This window comes from Ylistrum balloti, unplaced genomic scaffold (assembly GCF_031769215.1).
Source record: "Ylistrum balloti isolate Yb309-2 unplaced genomic scaffold, AGI_CSIRO_Ybal_v1 Utg370742, whole genome shotgun sequence".
In the NCBI taxonomy this organism is placed as follows: domain Eukaryota; kingdom Metazoa; phylum Mollusca; class Bivalvia; order Pectinida; family Pectinidae; genus Ylistrum; species Ylistrum balloti.
The window spans coordinates 514,812-527,344 of NW_026782437.1; the positions used below are offsets into that span (position 1 = coordinate 514,812).

At 36.3% G+C, this 12,533-nt stretch overlaps 1 protein-coding gene across 1 annotated transcript in view; it reads left to right on the plus strand.

Moving 5' to 3' along the window:
- The window catches only part of LOC132557990 (SLIT-ROBO Rho GTPase-activating protein 1-like), a 34,959-nt gene that overhangs the window by 11,111 nt on the left and 11,315 nt on the right, over positions 1-12,533 (plus strand). Inside the window, exons 3-16 of the mRNA XM_060222520.1 lie at positions 37-202; positions 1,252-1,314; positions 6,173-6,331; positions 7,042-7,170; positions 8,338-8,559; positions 9,141-9,242; positions 9,375-9,542; positions 9,812-9,912; positions 10,381-10,442; positions 10,553-10,561; positions 10,602-10,636; positions 11,165-11,225; positions 11,591-11,668; positions 12,206-12,337. Of these exons, the coding sequence (XP_060078503.1) occupies positions 37-202; positions 1,252-1,314; positions 6,173-6,331; positions 7,042-7,170; positions 8,338-8,559; positions 9,141-9,242; positions 9,375-9,542; positions 9,812-9,912; positions 10,381-10,442; positions 10,553-10,561; positions 10,602-10,636; positions 11,165-11,225; positions 11,591-11,668; positions 12,206-12,337 (1,487 nt within the window). The remainder of the gene's footprint in view (positions 1-36; positions 203-1,251; positions 1,315-6,172; positions 6,332-7,041; positions 7,171-8,337; positions 8,560-9,140; positions 9,243-9,374; positions 9,543-9,811; positions 9,913-10,380; positions 10,443-10,552; positions 10,562-10,601; positions 10,637-11,164; positions 11,226-11,590; positions 11,669-12,205; positions 12,338-12,533) is intronic.

Consider the following 12,533-nt stretch of genomic DNA (forward strand, 5'->3'; position numbering starts at 1 on the left):
GTGCCATGTTAATTCAGTTCTTTTGTTGCATTATAGGAGGGAACACTGGTCCATGTTCTCCACTATGTCGTGTTGGCAACAGTTACTTGACATCACCAAGAAAGAAAGCAGGGACCATGGAGTGATGAGTGAAATTTGTAACAACCAACTTGTCCAGAGAATGGGCCACATCATAGATAATTCACAAAGGATCTACCGAAGGGTAGGTATGGGCCAGGGTGGGGATAAGAACTACCATCGGGTAGGTAATGTTCAGGGGTGGGAACAAGATCTACAAAATGGTAGGTGTGATCCAGGGGTGGGGACAGGATCTACCACAGGGTAGGTAAAGTCCAGGGGTGGGAACAAGATCTACCACAGGTTAGGTAAAGTCCAGGGGTGGGAACAAGATTTACCACAGAATAAGTACAGTCCAGGGGTGTGGACAAGATCTACCACAGGGTAGGTATGGGCCAGGGTGGGGACAAGATCTACCAAAGGGTAGGTGTGGTCCAGGGATGGGGACAAGGTCTAAAAAAGGGTAGGTGTGTTCCAGGGATGGGGACAAGATTTACAGATGGGTAGCTCTATCATAGGGTTTGTATGGTGCAGGGAATGTTGTGAAAGGATCCCCTTCTTTTCTGATGAGGAACGTGTAATGGGTATATTGATATGTATGTCCTGTTACAAGGGGAAAGTCCATGTTAGTATTCATATCAAAAGTCCAGAAGTTTGGACATACACTGTGGTGTAGGACAGTATTATTGTAAGTATGGTGGGACCTACATACAGGAATCCATGTGTGTCAAGGACATGGCATAGGATGAATAGTGTGTGAAAAGTTCAACAATAGATGAAAGAGTGACATTTATTAAAGTTCAATTGGATTTGAAAACATGTGATTAATGTGACAGCATCAATTTAATAGTGAGTTATGAAATTAAAAAAGTTCATGTTTCTATAATTGCACTGAAAAAACTTGTGAAAGAACTTTAATTGCTGGAATTTTAAACTTTAATAAATGGCAATAGCATTGTACATCATGGCTTTTATGTTGGTGACTTTTTAGTTCTCAGTACAGCAATGTCTCTACGCAGCCAAAGAGTGGGTGACCTTTGACCTTTTAGATTTAAGCCTACATCATAGACGTATTTTTTGAACATATCTGTATGGAATCTAGTAAGGTCTTGTCTCCATAGGTTCATTGCAGGATAAATTTGGTATGTAAAGTCTGATTTGTCCAGTTTAAGGACTATTGTGTTTATCTTGCAGTGTCGAGATATTGGTGTGGAGAGCCATGAGGACATTATGAAAACACTTACAGAATTACAAAGTGTGAGTAGATCAGGATGTTTTCTTAAAGAAATGTTATCATATATCTATATAAATCTGTTTTACATTCATATAAAAACGTTTGAGTTTGAAAACTGTACCAGACTGTCACTTGAACATCAGGATGTCACAAGTTTTTCAAATCTCTGATGACAAGTACTAGAGCTGATAAAACTCGTTTTACCCTTTCTAATAAAGATGTTCTCCTATGTATGTAGAAAACAACTCTTAGCTGGAGAGTTTTGACAGTGTTAAACATGCATTTGAAGTAGCAGAATGTATGTTTTTGAAGTGGTAGTTATGTATTTAAGGACATGTAATCAGAGAGGCATCCACATGTAATATGATTATATAAACTATTACTACTACACAGTACATCTGTCTGGTGTTTACAGTCACAGGAAACTCTCAGCAGGAAAAAAAAGAAACAAAGAAACAAAAGTAGGCTCTAGATCAACTCCAAAGAATTAGTACATATGATATAGACTTTTGATCAGTAACACAGAATTACAAGTGATAAATCTACATATATATATATTAGAACTTCTCCATACCGTCCATGCATTAGGGAGGGTACAGTATGTAGAAATGAGGTCAGGACTCAGATAAAATTACATCAATTCCCATTGCTTTCAGCGTTTACCCTGCACATGTCAAACTGAATACAAAAACAGTTTTATAGAGTAGAAATATTTCAGTAAAGTGAAAAAAACAGTGATACTTTTATACTATATGAGGCTAAAGTTGACAAGAAATCTGTGCATTGTCTGGCAATCTTTGAAGTAACTTAACATACAGCTCAACAAAACTTTTCAGATGGTCAGCTTGTCTGAAATTGTTGCAAACAGATAGATATTTGATAAATGTGTTTTTCTTGATCATTATAAAAACATATCTCTTAGAATAATACTCAAATAATATTTCCATTCCATGTTAAAATAGTGTTATTCAATTACCCAATATTTAGATGAGAAACTTAGAATTTCTAACTCTGCATCAGCTTTTATCTGCTGCTGTCATGCATTGTCTGTTGCCGTGCATTGTGTGTCATTCGCCGTCTGTAAACTTTTTCTTTTAAACACTACTCCTGCTTAACGCCAAGAGGGATTTCAACTCAGTTTGGTCTGAGACATCATTGGGGTGGGGGATCATTTCTTAAATTTGGGAATTTCATGCAACCCCTAGGGACCAGGGGATGGAGCCTCAAATGGGAAAGTTAGTGGATATTTCATTTCAAAACACTACTCTTCCCAAATGCTTAAATGGATCCCATTCAGATTTGATCTGAAACATCATGGTTGGTAGGGAATCATTTCTTTGATTGTTAATAGGATCTCTAGGAACATAGGGCTGGGTCCCAAATGGGGATGTTAGTCATTATTTTGCTTCAAATGGCACTCTTCCTTAATGCTTGAATGAATTTCAACCAAATTTGGCCTGAACTTCATTGAGGGTGAAGAAACATTTCTTCAATTCAGAAAGTTGATTTGCCCCAAAGTGACCGGGCTCCATTAGGGAAAGTTTTGAATATTTTGCTTCAAAATGCTACTTCTTCTTAATGCCTGGGTAGATTTCTACCAAATTTGATCTGAAACATTATTGCAAGTGGGTTATCATTTCTTAAATTCAGAAAATTGATTCAACCCCAAGGGACCTGGGAGCAGGCCCCAAATGTGAAAGTCAGTCATTGATTTGGCTTCAAAACACTATTCTTCCTTAATACTTGAATGGATTTATACCAAATGTTGTCTGAAATATCATCATGAGAATTCATCAGATTTGTCCGACCACCATCTGCAAATCTGCAGTTTTTTCATCCATTCATCGATTGTCAGATGACTGTTAAAGGCCACGGCCCTCTTGTATACAATTCAAGCTAAACAAAACCAGAAAACTGATAGTGCACTCATGAAAAATTCAAAGTGTCCAGATAATATTTTTTTCTTCACATAGCAAAAATAAATGAATAAAAAAAAAAACCAAACAAAAAAAAAACAAATTAAAAAAAAAAGCTACATTTGAAACCACTGCTATTTATGAATAAAATTGTAGTTACATATAGATTTCTTCATCAGCAGGAAGTGCAATGGCAGTAGCAGACCCTTTTAACCTTTTGCTTGGATTGTAATAGCTGACATTTAGAGCTGGTCAGCTGTGAGACATTAAGCTTTGTTTACCAGGGTGCATTAAGTAGTGGTGTGCATGTGTACACATGATGCATACAGCTTACAATAAAACATAATTAGACACACACAACCATCTGGTATCGTCGAGGGAGGCAAGACTCCAAGTCTAGCTACAGGGCAGTCACAGTATTTGCTTCTGCATGTACTTATCCTGAAATCGATTGGCTGAAGCAAAAAAAGCTCATATTCTGTGAGAAAAATAGTTTTTAGAGTTGAAAAAAAAATTCAGAAAGACAAATGCATGTACTTTAAAAACAAGTACATTGTGTGTAAATGTTGGCACTAGATGGTACAATTATCACCTTTCATGTTTTTCCTGATGTTTCTGTCCATTTTCTCGGTCCATTGTTTCTGTTCATGTTTATGTCCATGGGTTCTCTCAATATTTCTGTCCATGTTTTCCGTCCATGGTTTCTGTCCATGTTTCTGTCCATGGTGTCTGTCCATGTTTCTGTCCATGTTTCTGTCCATGGTGTCTGTCCATGATTTCTGTCCATGTTTCTGTCCATTGTGTCTGTCCATGGTGTTTGTCCATGTTTCTGTCCATTGTGTCTGTCCATGGTGTCAGTCCATGTTTTTGTCCATTGTGTCTGTTCATGGTATCTGTCCATGTTTCTGTCCATGGTGTCTGTCCATGTTTCTGTCCATTGTGTCCATGGTGTTTGTCCATGGTTTCTATCCATGGTGTCTGTCCATGTTTCTGTCCATGTTTCTATCCATGGTGTCTGTCCATGTTTCTGTCCATGGTTTCTGTCCATGTTTCTGTCCATGGTTTCTATCCATGGTTTCTGTCCATGGTGTCTGTCCATGTTTCTGTCCATGTTTCTGTCCATGGTGTCTGTCCATGTTTCTATCCATGGTGTCTGTCCATGTTTCTGTCCATGGTTTCTGTCCATGTTTCTGTCCATGGTTTCTGTCCATGGTTTCTGTCCATGTTTCTGTCCATGTTTCTGTCCATGGTGTCTGTCCATGTTTCTGTCCATGATTCTGTCACTGTCTCTGTACTGATGTTATTGTACTGATGTTTATATTCTGATATTTATGTCCATGTTTATGTCCTGATTATACAGTCTGTGTTTCTGTACATGCTAAGTAATACTGCCCCATGGTCTCCTTGTTCAATACATTCCATCATGTTATACCCCTAGAGAGCTATATATTCCTATATGATGTAATTGTAACGCAATAGCTGACTTATCAACTAAAAGTGGAGTCAACCTCAGGATATGGTATCTGATGTAATGACATCACAAAGGGAAAAAGATTGGTTTGAGGGTAAAGGGAATTGTAACCATAGTGCATATAACATAGTCGTTGACTATCTTAGTCATCCTTTTTTGGTTCTGACCCAGATTATAAAGGACTAGATTAATTTGTCTGTTGTTAGGTCTTCTGAGACGAAGTCTCAAGTAAGATATTGCGATTGTCTTTTGTCTAGCAATGTTCAAATGAATGACATTGAACATCATTCAAGGTCATAGGGTCAAATTATTAAAAATCTTTAAAAAGCTTGTTCTCAATAACAAAATGACCCAGTGTCATGATATTTAGACAGTAGCTTGATGGGATGAAGGACAACCATGTGTGTTCAAATGAATGACCTTGACCTATTTTGAAAGTGAAAGGGGTCAAATGTGTTGAAATATTTAAACAACTTCTTCTCAGTAACTAAATGGGCAAGGGTCATGGTATTGGGCTAGATATGCTGGGATGAAGGGCTACCAAGTGTGTTCAAATGAATTACCTTGACCTATTTTCAAGGTCAAATGGTCAAATGTGTGAAAATATTTAAACAACTTGTTCACAATAACACAATGATCCAGAGTCATGATATTGGGCCAGTAGCATGCTGAGATGAAGGGCTACCAATTTTGTTCAGATGAATGCCTTGACCTTCATTCACAGGGTCACAGGGGTCAAATATGCTAATTTATAACAAACAACAGGCAGTGTTATCAGTTAAAAATTAAGCCTTCAAACTTTAAAAATAAAAATTTTGTAAGTATGCATATATCAGTTCTGTTCTGTCTGCCCATATGCTGGCACTGATATGGACAAGTTCTAAAACATGTCCAAAGACCTAAAGAACTCAGGTGACCGTTAATGCCCATGGGCCTCTTGTGTTAATTGTGTTTACTCTATACCACTGTATTACTACCCTTATAACTTTTACTGCCCTGTTATGCTGTAATTTTCTTGACTTCTTGTTAACACAATTTGAATCTGGTAAATAATCATTTACACAGACATGCAAGGTCCTGGTATTCTGTATCACCAGATTAATTTCTTTCGTTTATTGAAACAGATGATTCAAAATTATTGACTTGTACACAGAATATTTAGTTCTATATCTTCTATCTCTTATTTCTGTGATGTTGTGGAATATTATGATGACTTCCTAACAGTTATGTAAGTGTGTACATACCATATATTTGTCAGATATATACTATATACAAAATTACATGTGTATATGAATATAGATATTACCACAAACTCAACATTCTCAAGGCCTGATATGATTTTTGCAAGAAATCTGGTGAGATTTTTCTTGGTGATATATTTATATTCAAAAAATGTGTAATTGATGTTAAATTTTATGCAGGTTAATTTACATATAATGTTTATGCTGATTTTCTAGACATGGCCTTGCTATTTGATCTTTAACTTTATTTCAGGCTATGAAAACCTATCACACATACCAGTCGGAGAGTAAACAGGCAGAGGCCAAACTCAAGGCTGTAGAGACTCAGAAATCTAAACTGGAACTTCAGCTCTCCGGCAAAAATGTCTCAAATAACCGCAAACTAAAAAGCTTTATCCGTCAGACGGAAAAGGTGAGTCGGCCAATCACGTGTGTCTGAATGAGCAGAATGATTCAGATTGTTTTCTTGTCCATTATAGATTTGTGAATGTTGATCTGAGCAGCTGAAGACCTGATTTTCTTTGTACGTGTAAAAGTAATTCAGATAGTTCCAAAATTGTTGTCATCTGATTCAATGTTTGTAACTATGTGAAACTTCAGACAGTTTAGAGTGTTATAGACTGTGATAAGGAAAACTTGTGTTTAAGTAATAAATGAGGGATACACTTAAAGCAAGGTCTCATTGAAGGTGACGTTTTCATCATGGGGATAAGGTCACTTAGTAAGGTTATACCAGGATAGGGTGAGCCAGGGTAGGACTTTCACAAATAGACCAATTTTACCTCATCTGTCATAGGCTATGGGAATGAACTTGCTCACACTGGTAGTGCAGGCATGCTGTGTCAGCTATAAATAGATAACCACATGATGGTAGAAACACATGCTCTGATAGTGTTTCTGTGGTGTTCAACTGTTAAAACCAAAACCATCATTCACACACTAAAAAGTACTTGTAAAAAAAAAAAATAAACAAATTGGAAAATGTGCTGTAAAATACATTATCTTTTATTTAGTGAGTTCTGTTTAAATCAAGAAGTGATCATGAGTTATGGGTCATATTTTTTTATGGTCGGCAAATATTAGCATCCAGTACTAATTAAAGGTTCTATTTCTCATTTCCAGAGACAATCTAAATACTCTGAGAACAAATTGAAGGCCTTGAAAGCAAGGAACGACTACCTTCTGTGTATAGAAGCAGCCAATGCAGCCATCAACAAGTACTTTTCTGACGACATATCAGATCTTATGGACGTAAGTATGATGGTCGAAATGTTCAACTTTGGTAAATTCAGGCTCAAAAGTGCTATGGTAGTCTGAAGCTTCATCAGAATGTGGTAACTTTGCCTACATTTGATATAGGTTAGCTGTGTACTCTAGTTAGGTACAATATAAAACATGTTAATGTTGTTGATACAGCAGAGTTTTCATACCCACAGAAAACTCACCATGAATAATTGTATCAGATAGTAGCTAGGCAATATTGATACATTATGATACAAGAAACTGGTTTGAATGTTCATCTGTTTGAAGATACTGTGGATTCATTTTCTTTCGTGGGGGTCCAATTTTCGTTGTTTTCGTGGATGAGCAAATCCACGAATTTAAAAACACAACGAAATATGAACTACTTACTAAAGTAATTTTGGAATTTGACCAGGTAATCTTTGCCGACACCGGAAACGTCCACCGGTAATGACAGAAGCCCCGTAATTAGTCGGGAGTCGGGTAGCCCAGGAACATCAGGCTTTCGCAGATTCAATTTCCCGGATTTTAACCACTGTGTTAACGACATGATGGATAAGATACATAATGATATGTTCATCACTGTGATTTCTTTATACTATCGTCAGTGTGTTGTGTTTTTACTTCATAATTGTTTCTGCAGATCTTGTTTACACACCTGTTTACACACATGGTCCAATCGATACGCGTGGTGTTTTCATATGACTGCGGTACACCGACTGATCAGCACACAATGTTTATCCACTGAAAACAATTGTTTCTGATAATTACCGATTGATTACACGCCTGGATATATACTGATTTGTGGTTTGATATTAATGCGAGACACAGGACGCCATCTTGGAAAAAAACGTTCTTTTATTCTTGTCATCAGTGTTAATTCCTGTGAACATAGCCTTAATACAAACAGAAAAAATTTCGACTGGAAGCAAAAAGAGAAAATTCTAACGTTTTTATTTTTTTCCCACAGAATCAAAAATCCACGAATTTATGAGTCCATGAAACTGTCTAATTTGTAGAAACAACGAAAATTGAACCCAACGAAAATAAATGAATCCACAGTATTTTGTTGTGTCTTGACTAATTCATTTTAAGACACATTACAGTTGTTGATGGCCTGGTTTGTGTGAGATCTTGTTTATGAGCCAGTGTAACTAGATCTTTTTACTGTTACAGTGTATGGACTTTGGATACCATAACTCGGTGAAGAATTCAATGCTGATGTATCAGAATCTTCACAAGAATCTGAGTAGATGCCACCAACAGAGTGTGGACATCGTCCAGAAATGTGTGGCAGAGTTAGATGCCCAGGCCGACAAACAGCGATTCATTGAGCTCCAGAATGCTGCATTCATGCTGCCAAAGAAGTTTGAATTTCAGCCATGTAGAGGAGATGAGGTAGATTTCTCTACTTATTTCAGATACCTTGCTTTGTTTAATTGTAATTCTTTGTTGATAGGTGCACACTTTTTAATGATAACCAAATAAAATGTGCCTCGCAATGTGCCTTTTCTCAAATTGATGTAATGTTTATCAAGAAAAAGATAAGACTGCAGTGATCACTTTGTTGTCTGATTTTGTGTTTGTTCAATAAATTATTCATTTAAATATTTTTAATATTGTCATAGAGTCGTAAGAGTTATGTCCCATCCCTTACACTAACAAATTGTTCCGTATCATTCAGGCTAGAACTGCCTAGTGATTATAAAAAATATAAATTGTGAGAGTCATGTTCAGTCACTTTAGAACCTCTGGAGATTTAGTGTTTTAGTGGTACTTTCATTAGAGAGAGACTGAAAATCAAGGACCAACAACATACTAATTTGACAAAATAAAAAAAAAATTAAGATTTCAATTTGTTTTTGATAAGATTTGAGATATGATCACAATTGATGATTTAAGTTTGATAAATATAATGAGGATCAGTTGCTGCATATTAAATCTATATCATATTTGAACACTATTGTGCTGTCTTACAGGTCCAACAAATCAGTGCTCAAAAACCAGTACAGGATGATATCCTCCAACGACACCGTGCAATACAGGAACGGCTTGTCGACCTTCGCCTAGAGAATGACGAGGTAGGTAGAGTATGATGGTGGGAGAAATGGTAACAGGGCAAAAATATTTACACTTTTGAAATGGAATTAGATATGTACAAGAGCTGGTACTATTTAGATTCATGTATTCAAATGTAGAATATTGTCTTACAGACATGGAAGACGCTTGAAGCAACAGAGAAATCACTCAATGACAAAATTAATGTGGCCGACTACGATGTATCGAGTTTCTTTGTGGATGAGAATCAACCACCGCGTTCACCTCACGAAGCAGCCAAACTACGAGGGGACAGACTGGAGGTGGAGGGCTTCTACTTAGATGTGAGTGGGGAGGACATCTTAGCACCTCTCTCTCCAGCAAGAAAGTTTATGCATCTAAATGAATTAATAGATTGGTAACATTATTTCATTTATAAATTTATGTACTGATAATATACCAAGTGAAGCCAATATTCTCACACCAGTTAAAACTAGACCAGAATTTTTTACTTATATTTCTTTCTTTATAGAACAAATTTAAAGTCACATATGTTGGTTTAATTTCATTGTGCTATATGTTGATTTACATTAATGAATTGGTTTCTTTGTAGAAATTCCGCTCATACACGTTAAGCTGTAACAGAATATCACGACTCCAGGCCAAACAAAGTGCAATACAGAAATCTGTGGGTGACAATCTGTCAAATACTGGGTGAGTCCTAATTTTGATAAAAAAGAAACTTGCAAATCACTGCCATCATCAAAAAGAATCCTTACATAGGATTGCTCTCATTGTTATGACATAAATCGCTGTTGTCAGGCAAAGCCTTCTAAGGGATTGCTGCCATCACATAAAGCCTTATAAGGGAATACTTTCATGACACAAAGCCTTATAAGGGAATACTTTCATGACACAAAGCCTTGTAAGGGAATACTTTCATGACACAAAGCCTTAGAAAGGAATGAGGTCATGACATCAAAGTCACAAGGTTGTCACAGTAAGCTAGTATATTTAGATATATCCGATGTAACAGACATCAACCTCCACTCTAAAGATAGATAATAATATTCCCTACACATACATTCTTACTTTATTGAAGAATAAATCTGAATTTGTTAGGATTAGAAATTTGGAACATGACAACAATATTGATAGTTATTATAATCTTGATTTTTGCAGACGACCACCATCACTACCACCAAAGCCAAAGAAGAGAAGGATAGGTCGGAGTCAAATTGAAGAATAAATCTGAATTTGTTAGGATTAGAAATTTGGAACATGACAACAATATTGATAGTTATTATAGATCTTAATTTGGGGCAGCCGACCAATATCACTACCACCAAAGCCAGAGAGAAGAGTTGGGGCAGTCGGAGGAATATATAGATGTGAGTTAAGAGAGTTGTTTGGGGGCAGCCTGGAGGAATATATAGAGGTAAGTTAGAGATTTAATGTTGGGGCAGCCTGGAGGAATATATAGAGGTAAGTTAGAGAGTTGATGTTGGGGCAGTCAGGAGGAATATATAGATGTGAGTTAAGAGATTTCATATTGAGACTGCCTGGAGGGATATATAGAGGTGAGTTAGAGATTTGATACTGGGACAGCCTGGAGATATATATAGATGTGAGTTAAGAGATTTCATATTGGGACAGTCTGGAGGGATATATAGATGTGAGTTAAGAGATTTCATATTGGGACAGTCTGGAGGGATATATAGATGTGAGTTAAGAGATTTCATACTGGGGCAGTCTGGAGGAATATATAGAGGTAAGTTAGAGACTGGGTGTTAGATATATGTGTAAAGATGAATGTGTTGTGTGTCAAAGAGATAATTTTTCTTTGCTTGATTTCTGGTAATACTCAGACTTGTATGATACAAAAATGTTCTGTTCATGTCCTCTGGAGGCATAAGTCGCTTTGATTAGATATGATTTATCATACAATCAACCTATTTTTTTGCAGGCTACTGGTAACGATATTCCACTGATTATCAGGAGCTGTATACGAGCCATCAACCTTTATGGTGAGTACTTTAGCCATTTATATACATGATTTCAGAGTATACAATGAAATAGTTTTCAATTTCTTACAAAGTATTTGTATTAGAAATTCAGGGGTGGTGGAGTCACTGTTTATCATGTAAGCTGTGCCCTGATGACAGCCTGTTTAAGGCAGAAACAAGTGGCAACCAGCTCTAGACAGTAGAAGATAGAATAAATCTTGATGTAGAATAGACCACTATGTACATATAGATATTAACAGTTATACAATGTTTAAAATTACTCTGTTTATTAACATTTGACATGTGTTTTGTGATACATTATTTCCATTAAAAGGATTGCATAGAGTTGTGATAAAAACAAGTGTATTTTTGTTGTGATTTGACAGGTATGCACCATCAAGGTATATTCCGTATCTCAGGTGCTCAGGTAGAAATCAACGAACATAAGGTAGAATTTGAAAAAGGTGAGTTTGTATAATATTATTTAGTTGTGTTAATAGAATTTGTTCCGGAAGCAAGTTTTGACTATTAAAACCTGAAGTACATGATTAAAACATTTTATTGTTTTATATCAGAAATTTATCCTCTTGTTTGTAAGTTTCATTTTAAGAGTACAAAGAAGCATTGAAAACTCAAAATCTTGGTTTAAAGATTGTCTGCCTAGTGGACATAGTAAATGTTCTTATGTGATGCAATGAAATTTTAGTGTTTTCGGCAAATAACTGAAGTGACGGATCATTGAATCTAGGTAATCATTATCTAAGCAAATGCAGAAACCGTGTTTAGTACAATTGTATTTTAGGGCAATACTTTCATGGCAAAAAGTACTGAAATAAGACTGTTGCTAAAATATGCACATTTAGAATGATTCAGTTTATCAAGAATATGTCTGACTCTTCCATTTGATGTATGTCTGTTGATGACTGTATGTCTGTAAAAACTGTATGTTGTCCATCATGATTGTCTGATCTTTTTAACCATTTAACTGTCTGTTCGCCAAGGTCATGACCCTTTGGTTGACGTGGATCCTAGTGACATTAACTCTGTGGCCGGCGTGCTGAAGGCGTACTTCAGGGAGCTGAGGGAACCTCTATTTCCACTGCCACTGTTTGATGAGCTCATAGACGGCAGCAGTAAGTTATCATCTATATGTCAAAGATTTAACAAACTCCGAAATATGTTCTGTGTCTCTCTTACCTGTATAGATAAGATATGATTCTTAAACCATTACCTGTAGATACATAATATATCTCCCCCAATGTACACAATAAATGAATTTAAGTGCAGAATACACAGCTAGATTAATTCAAACTATTCAGAATTCATTAA